The sequence below is a fragment of the Sinocyclocheilus anshuiensis genome, unplaced genomic scaffold, assembly GCF_001515605.1.
Source record: "Sinocyclocheilus anshuiensis isolate Anshui unplaced genomic scaffold, SAMN03320099.WGS_v1.1 scaffold2181, whole genome shotgun sequence".
In the NCBI taxonomy this organism is placed as follows: Eukaryota; Metazoa; Chordata; class Actinopteri; order Cypriniformes; family Cyprinidae; genus Sinocyclocheilus; species Sinocyclocheilus anshuiensis.
The window spans coordinates 75,784-84,847 of NW_015552262.1; the positions used below are offsets into that span (position 1 = coordinate 75,784).

General features: G+C 35.2%; 1 protein-coding gene across 1 annotated transcript; it reads left to right on the top strand.

The window, feature by feature from the left end:
* Positions 1 to 4,005: 4,005 nt before the first annotated feature.
* LOC107663532 (CMRF35-like molecule 7) lies at positions 4,006 to 8,193 on the top strand. Its single transcript, XM_016453766.1, has 9 exons — positions 4,006 to 4,114; positions 5,065 to 5,361; positions 5,461 to 5,505; positions 5,585 to 5,618; positions 7,080 to 7,168; positions 7,332 to 7,381; positions 7,457 to 7,537; positions 7,640 to 7,690; positions 8,140 to 8,193. Exons 1-9 carry the CDS (start codon positions 4,006 to 4,008, stop codon positions 8,170 to 8,172), a joined length of 789 nt encoding a protein of 262 aa, XP_016309252.1. The 3' UTR covers positions 8,173 to 8,193.
* The last annotated feature ends 871 nt before the right edge of the window (positions 8,194 to 9,064 follow it).

Sequence of the window (9,064 nt, forward strand, 5' to 3'; positions counted from 1 at the left end):
TCGATTTTGCCCCAACAGTGACGATACAGCAGCTGGAGATGAGAGATTCAGGCTAGTACTGGTGTGGAGCTGGTCAACAGAAGGTGGCTGTTCGTGTGTCAGTCACACCACAAACCACAACACATACGTCACACACATTACAGCTGACATCCATACTACAAAAACTTTTATGTAGGAAATTGTATTTTCTGTATTGTTTGCTTCACTGTACTAAAGAGTGTTCTTTAGACTGTCTCAGTTTGCTTCAGTATGCTTGAGTTTTCGATGAGCTGAGAGATAACAGGAAATCTATTTGTTTATGTGTGCAAGACAAGTGTATTAACAGAAATATTATTTTAGTTTCTTAGACGTCCTGGCTACTTAGAAAATGATTTGCATTAAATTCTTAAAAACTCATCTGGAGGACATAGTTGGACACCTTATATGGACATATATGTTAAATGCATTATGATTGGATGAGATCAAGCATCTGCATTTGATGAAGGTATAAATGTTGAGTTGGGGTGTTGCCTCTTTGTCTCACTCTGCAGTTAACTTAGATGACTGGATGACTGTCACCTTTTCTTGCAGGAAAATAAATATTCAAAAGACTTTTGTCTCATACCTTTACTGAAATAGAAAATTGCCACGACACGTACTTACTCTGTAGAAACGCGAGTGCTGTTTACTGATGCCAAAAAAGAGAAACCTACTGAAACAGGCACATTGCTATGTAGTTTCTGCCACGCTGCATCACTGATCTTTTGCATAAAAACATTTCTGCTCAACGCTGTTGCATTTGATTTCTGTCCTTATGCCAGAGAGCACAGCGTCTCCTCTCCAGAATCTGAAAACAACAGTCAGGAATCAATCTGTAATGAGCTCAAATGACCCCCACAGGTGACCTCCTACACACTTTTCTGTGTAATTCCTCATGGTTGAGTTCTCATACATGGATAAAACAATTTTAGCAATCAGCTGTGTCATATATATTGGTGAATTGGTATTTGACTAACACATCAATATGCAGTCAATATGGGACTGCACTTCATCCTGCAACATCTTCTTTCTGATTCTGATTCTGATCATGTCTGTTCAGGCGTCCTGTTTGGGAGTCTCCTCTTGTGGTGTGTGGGGTCGTATTGCTGGTGATGACTGCATTTTTGGCACTTTGGAAGTTATGGCAACTATGTAGTAAGTTTCCAAGGTTATTTGTCATTTTTGTGTTTTTTCCCCCTGTATTATAAATTAATTTAATTAATAAGATTCTGTATTCCTTAATTTAACCTCATTTAGCTTTAGAATAAAAAGGATGCACTCTTATGTTTCTGAGCATTTTTTTTTTCTTTGTTTCATTTTGCAAAGAAAAAGCAGAAACATCGAGGGACAAATGAAATGAATGATAATCTCACAGTAAGTGCAGTTTGTTCTCTTACCATCAACATTAAATAAAAAAAGACCCTATTTACATTCTTAATGTACGCTCATCTTCTTTTGTGGAAGTATTAGCTGTGTACATTATTCCAAAAAAAAAAAAAAACGGTTAACCGGTTCATTGAAAGATGATCATTCTTCACTTGGAAATAACGAGAAACGTTATGCTATCTATGCAATGTAGTGGAATAAAAAGTGAGAAATTATGCTTTTGAATATAGTGAAGTAAAAGTTTACTTTTCCCAGAATGAAAATACAAAGTACAGATGCATTTTTCCTGACTAAATGTTGTAAAACTAATGCTTCAAGGAAAAAAAACGTACATACAGTTGCTTTAATAAGAAATTACATGGAGTGCAGCAATGTAGATCTTTACCGCAGAGCCACAACTCATGATGATGTTGTGTCTGGTGTCCAATTGTGATGAAATGTTTTCTGCTGTATTTGATATTGTTTCACTCAGATGTGTCCACGGAGAGAAGGAGACTATAAGAACGCCTCGGTGATTTTCCTGAACGCTCCAGCTCAGGCCCAGATGCTCTAACAGAGGAGCCTCATGGATATTCATGATGATGAAGAAGATCATAAAGTGAACTGATTGACACTTTGACTCTTTAAGTCTCTTTATGAAGTCTAGAGAGTCCTGCAGACTGGAGAAACTGAAGACTGGTGTAATATTTGACATTCCTTCACATTTAACAGGAAGATCATCTTTCATTATAATGCATTTTTCATGTTGTGTATTTCACGTTTATCTGTCTGTAAGTAAGCACAAGCCTTATGAGTGAATTGTGCGGTGTGAAGATGTTTTTACCATGAGCAATTATTCTCAACTAACAGTGCAGAAAATGTGTGAAAGAAGTGTGAATGTTTACAGAAGCACTGAGAATGTACCCATATCTCACTGTTTACCATAATAGAGAATATTTTATCTCTTATGTGTTTTATCAGCATGTAAATGGTGAAAAGCTTTTGTCCACTATTAATCTCTGTACAGAAACAGTGCTTCATTCACATCCTGTTTCAAGTCCTATTAAAATCTTTATTTGAAGTTGTTTGTCACGTACTGCATATAAATAAATGTAAGAAGCTCACTTCAGCAGTGACCTATTCCAGTAGTTCTACAATTGTAAAATTAGAACTAGAGAACGAAATAGCGTTAATACCCAGAAACCTCAGAGGAAGACACTTTGATGTCGACTGCATTGCACGTAAAATAAATCTTTTTTATCATAATAATCTTAAATGTCTCGTCCAAGTGATGCATTTGTAACTTGTGATTTTTGCAGCATTTGCACTCGAGCATTATGACATATTATTGTAAATTAAGTTTTTGTGACATAAGCAACTGAAGAGCATGGATGCAGGAAGTGAGAGTCTGAGACCATGAGGACTTAAGATCATATACTTCTCCTTGAGTGATAAGCTGTTTCTGTGGCATTATCACAAAGAAAATGTACATGATGAAGATGCAGGGAGAAGAAACATTGCAACGTTTTAACAAAAGGACTGTCAGTTTGAAGATCATGGTGTTTTTCCTTTGGCTCATAACAGGCAAGTGTTCTGTATTTGTAATGTAGTTTATTCATACAATTAGTTGACATGTTCTCGGTCTAAAACTAAACAGTGTTTTGATCATTCTTTTATAATTACAGACTTTTATTAATAGAGAAATTAATTTCTCATGCCATGGATTATTTCATGTTATTATTTAGTGTTGTCATAATTTTGACTTGGAGAGGATTTATTTTTCTTGAAAGTGCTAGTTAATGTTATTGCATTGGAACAAAATTAATTAGACTAAAATGCCTAAAATTATCTACAAATAAAAATGTTTCCACTCAAAAACTGGGGTGGATAAGCTCAGATCAATAAGTTAATTCCAAAAACAAAACCTGTGCTAACTGAAAGAAAACAAGTTGATAAAACTGACTGAATTTAAGATTTGATGTAGCTTATTGAAATATTTCATCAGTATTTAAAAGGCTGGTAATTTTTTTTTTTTTTTTTACCTCAAATTAGTTCAAGGTTTTTCAGCACAGTACAAGGGTTAAGATGAAGGTAGAAAAAAGTGGTTAAAAAGGCAACAAAAAAAACAAACTTGAAATAGTGATCAGTCACAGTACATAAAAAATGCATGTTATATTCATATTAATTTTAATCTAAAATCTTGATTTAAAAAAAGTCAAAGTACATGATTTGCATCAACTATCTGTAAGTTATAAACGTAAATACTAAAAGAAAACTTAAAATAATTGTGCTAAAAAGTGTAGCATGTATACATGCATCTAAATAAGATTGTTATTATCATTAACACTGACAAAAAACTCAAACTCAAAAGTTGATCTTTTTTTTTTTTATCCAGGTCCTGAATGCAAAACAGGTTCAGCAAGCAGACTGTTAACGGTTCAGACTGGAGGATCGCTCATTATTCCATGTTATTATAACAGGAAATACACTGATCACAAAAAATACTGTTGCTTTGATGCCAGGTCAGCATACAATTACTGCAGTATTCTGGCATATGCTAATGAAACCAAAGGAAAAGTGTCAGTAATTGACCATCCAGATCAGAGTTTCTTTACTGTGACTATGAGAAACCTGCAGTATGAAGACACTGGAGCTTATTGGTGTGTTGTGGAGATTGGAGGAATATTTCAACCAGATGAGAATGAGCAGCTTCATCTGACAGTTCAATCAGGTATGAGACGTGTTTCACATTCAGTTGAAAAATGCAACTAATTCCTCAGAAAGCACAATCCTAAATGACTGGTGTGTGTGTGTGTGTGTGTGTGTGTGTGTGTGTGTGTGTGTGTGTGTGTGTTTGGGAACAGCATCTGACTACAGTTTCCATTACATCAGGAGTACAAGAATGGTTCATTTTTTATTATTCTCAGAGGCATTTTTCATAATCTCAGCTTCTGTCTTTTACTCATGTCCGTAAAATAGTGTTCTCTGATTCTCATTGGTGTTTTAGTGTTTGCTGCAGGTAAGAAAGAAAATATACCCTCAAAACTAGGTTTTATATTTGTGTTTATAAACCACCTTGTTCTTCTGAATTCATGTGTAGCAGCTGTTGTTTCTTTGCATATTTTGCATTTACATTACATTACATTTAGTCATTTAGCAGTATTTTAAAATACAAAAACTTAAAATTATCAATCTAAACGAGCTTAAAATTTATAATGGGGTGAACAAGACATTTATTGTAGAAATAACTTAAATTTATTAGTATAAACTCCTTAAAATATTGTGTTACACCAGCTAATAAATTTGAGCAAAACCGTTCACTGGGATACTCAAACATTTAAGCATTGCCAACTATAGATTTTTAGGTAACATTGCTTAAAATTCCATGCGAAATGTACTTAAGAAGAGGGATGCAAAAACGATGCACTATATTTTTAAGTAAATCTAGCATATTATTTTTTTCAGTGTGAACTCAAAATACTGGTGTGAAGGGTATTGGTTTTCTTGCCGAATCACAGCCCGTGCAAATGCTACAGGGAAATGGACAATAACTGATTCATTATTATTATTATTGTTGTTGGTATTATTATTATTATATATTGAAATGTGGTTTTATAATTCAGTAGAAATATCAAATATTTCAAAGTTCAATAACTAAAAGTTTTTGCTGTGTGTGTTCAGCTCCTGATGTGTCTGTGATGAGCAGCAGTGTATCTGGACATGAAGGTGGTGATATCAGTGTTCAGTGTTTCTATAGTTCTGGATATCAGGATAAACTCAAACAGTGGTGCAGATATAAAGATAAGAGCTGTTACACTGTGAGGAGGACTAACACATCCCAGAATTCATCAGTCCAGATCAGTGATGATGGGAGAAGATCCTTCACTGTGCTGACGACTGGACTGAGACTGACTGATTCTGGCTGGTACTTCTGCTCTGTAGGAGATCTGCAGGCTCCTGTTCAACTTAATGTCTCTGGTAAAACTCAGTCACTAATCATATCTACACAGCATTTCTTGATTGAAGAAAAATACAAAATAAACTAAAATATTGTTTCATTTTTTCCTGTGTCTCTAGAAAATTCACAGGTTTCTTTTCTCACTGTCACTGAACCAAAACCAGGTAATACAGACTCTTACTGGAGTTTATGACACAATTATAATAAATCATTTTAATATTTTCTTAATTTTTTATTTGACAGAAGCTGTGACCACAGAAGGATTTGAGAGGAACAGGTCAGTAGCTTATTAAAATATTAATCAGGATGAATGTTTTCTATCATGGGCTTGATGCTTATATTTATGTATCTGTACAATGTAGTTTAATCCATTGTCTTTCTTAATATGTTTTCTATTTGTGTATCTGGTGTTATTGCTTATTTTTTGTCTTTTAGTCAATTTATTTTTGTTAATTTTTCTCTTGTTTCTTAGCAGAGATGCAACTGCTCTCTCATATACAACAACAGTTTCAAAGAACACCAATCAAACAGCGAGCAGTGAAGAGCAGCAGAATAAGTACTGAAATAAGATGTTCATTGATTAAATAGATTGAAACACCAAAATGTTTCTTTGCCACAAGTTTTTGCAGCAGTGGGCAATGTAGCCACTCAGAGGTATTTAAGGTAGTCGAGTCAATTCACCTTTATTTTTATAGCACTTTATACATCAGAGATTGTTCACAGTAAAGTAACAGTATCAATTATGCAGACTTCAATAATGAGGCAAATCCAAATTCTGTAAAGCAACAGTGGCAGAACAATAGTGCCATTATTCAACTTCAATCAGTTCAGTGTTTCTTCAGTTCAGTTCAATAACTGTGTAAAGTTCATCATTAAAAAATTCAGTTCAGCAATATAAGCAGCTTTGCTGAAGACAGTGGTGTTGTAACTAAACTTGAGTCATTTAGGTGTTCATTCAATTAAGTTGAATTATAGTGTTGATATTGCAGAATCCATCAATTCTGAACAAATTCAATTCTGTTATAAGGAGACAATAGTGTCATTATTCAGCTCAATTCAGTTCAAGATTTGTTCTCATCTGATAGTGCCAGTGCTGTCAAATCGATAATATTACTGAATATAAAGTGTTTTTTAAAACCTCAACTAAGCAAGTCAAATGTGTTAGTCACCCAGCAAAAACAGAACGTTCCCATACGGTTCCATTTTGGTTGGTTATTTATTTTTGGAGAACCGAATAGGAACATTCTGAGAATGTTCTCGGTTTGTTCAAAAACAAACCTACCCAATATGTTGCAGACAGATTTTGTGCATAAAGCATTATGCCATGAACCATGTAACCATGAAAGTTTGTGATGCCATTGCCTAGCATTTTAAAATGTCTTCAGATATTTAAACTCCTGTAGTGTATTTCAGCCTTTAATTTTATGTTGTTGTTGTTTTTTTTATTAATTATCTGCTACAGGATTTCTTTTCTTTTTTTTTGTCTTTGTGTATCTAATAATACAGTAAAAAAGATGTTACATCAGTGAGCTCAACTTTTTCTTTTGCATGCATGTCTATTTTAGTTTTTGCAGAATTGTCTTTCTGTGGTGGGTGTGAAATGGTTTAAAAAACAAAACACCGCTCTAAGGGTGTTTGAACAACTCATATAACAAGAATATTTCAGTTATGGTCACACTATATTTTTGGTCACATTATAGGAAGTTCTCTAAGTCTTTTGTACTGTCGATTATCGCAGGCATTTTTTGTATCTGGAGGTGTGGATTCCAGCGGTTGTGCTGCTGATGGTGATTATCGTGTCAGCTGTAATACTGAGGAAGAAGCACAGTCAGTATTAATGACTTTTCTTATTATATGACAGATCCCATGAATCATTCAGTGTTTGATCAGTTCATGCACCCAGAAGTTTTGCACATGTATATTTAAAAGCTTTTGTTGATGAACTGTTCCTCTAAATGACTGATAATATTATTTGTTCTCTTACTTACAGACAGAAATGAACACGTCACAAAGGTGAACAGAGTCGGAGCCAGTGACGCAGTAAGTCTGAGTTAACCAATTGGAGTTCAAACTCATAACTGAGAGACTCAGACTAACAGATGTGTTTATTCACAGGGAAACAATGCCAGTACATCTTCAGTGCTTGCAGAGAATGTGACTTACACCTCTGTGATAGTACAACCTAAAACTAAAGCAGTAAGTCAGCTAAGAAGAACATGCACAAACAGAGAATATCTGATTCATTTGTACTGTAATGTAATTGTCAGCGTTGTTCTTAATCATCTTTTGTATATCCAGAGCAGTCCAGTATCTGTGGAGGACGAAGTGACCTACAGCTCTGTGCACAAGGTGAGATGTTACAGATTTGCTGAAGTTAATAATCCGAGGATGTTTTATACACAGACACACACACACACACACACGTCTGGTCAGCTATCCTTGTGGGGACTCTCCATAGGCGTAATGGTTTTTCTACTGTACAGACCGTATATTCTATTGCCCTACACCATCCCTACCCCTAAACCTACCCCTCACAGGAAACTTTCTGCATTTTTAGATTTTCAAAAAACTTAATTCTGTATGATTTATAAGCTTTTGTACCCGTGGGGACCACAATTTAGGTCCCCACCGTGACACGAGTCCCCATGAGTCTGTGTGTATTCAGGTTTAAGTCCCCACCAGGATATATAAACCAGTACACACACACACACACACACACACACACACACACACACACACACACACACACACACACAAAACATATGATTTCATCTCATTGTTTATTCTCTTAATCACAGGTGAAGACCACTAAATACCTGAGCAAAATATGAACAACTGAAGTTGAAACAAGCCAATATATAGTTAATTTTTCCCAGGAATACTAATTCTGATAAAATTATATATTTTATCTCTCCGTCAATATCCCTATTAGTGGCATTGTGTAAGTACTTTTGGACTGTAAAAAAACACAAGGTTTACACTGAGATAAAAATTGTGTTTAGCATTTTACTGTACAGGTGTTCTTTAGTAACAAGTGTGTAAATTTTTGTTGTCTGTAAAAAACAAAGCAATAATATATATTTGCAAAGTTAAGCTGTAATGTGCTTGCTAAAGTGCGACAATAAATAAAATCTATATTTGTCTGTTTCTGAATGTATTTTGCAATTTTGTAGCCTTAATATGCATTATGCAAAAAAACAATGCATATACTGTATATATATATATATATATATATATGTAGGGACATTTCGACAGGCTCGTATAACCCCACTACTTAAGAAACCCACCCTTAACCCATCTCTTTTAGAGAACTACAGACAGGTTAGAGAACAGTACAGAAAGTTTCCCTTCCTCCTTTCATTGCAAAAACACTTGAACAAGCTGTGTTCAACCAAGTCTCTGCCTTTCTCACACAGAACAACCTCCTCGACAGCAACCAGTCTGGTTTCAGAAGTGGACATTCAACCGAGACTGCCTTGCTCTCAGTTGTTGAAGCTCTAAGACTGGCAAGAGTGGATTCCAAATCTTCAATACTCATCTCGCTGGATCTGTCCGCTGCTTTTGACATGGTTAACCACCAGATCCTCCTGTCAACCCTACTGGCAAAGGGCATCTCAGGAACCACACTCCAGTGGTTTGAGTCTTATCTCTCAGATAGGTCCTTCAAAGTATCTTGGAGAGGTGAGGTGTCCAAGTCACAACATCTAACTACTGGGGTGCCTC

Bases quoted from the DNA above. Each gene is read 5' to 3' on its own strand.
- LOC107663532 (XM_016453766.1), top strand. From the start codon at position 4,006: ATGAGAAACCTGCAGTATGAAGACACTGGAGCTTATTGGTGTGTTGTG. The intron at 4,115-5,064 runs GTATGAGACGTG...GTGTGTGTTCAG, and splicing joins TCATCTGACAGTTCAATCAG to CTCCTGATGTGTCTGTGATG. The intron at 7,538-7,639 runs GTAAGTCAGCTA...TTGTATATCCAG, and splicing joins TACAACCTAAAACTAAAGCA to AGCAGTCCAGTATCTGTGGA.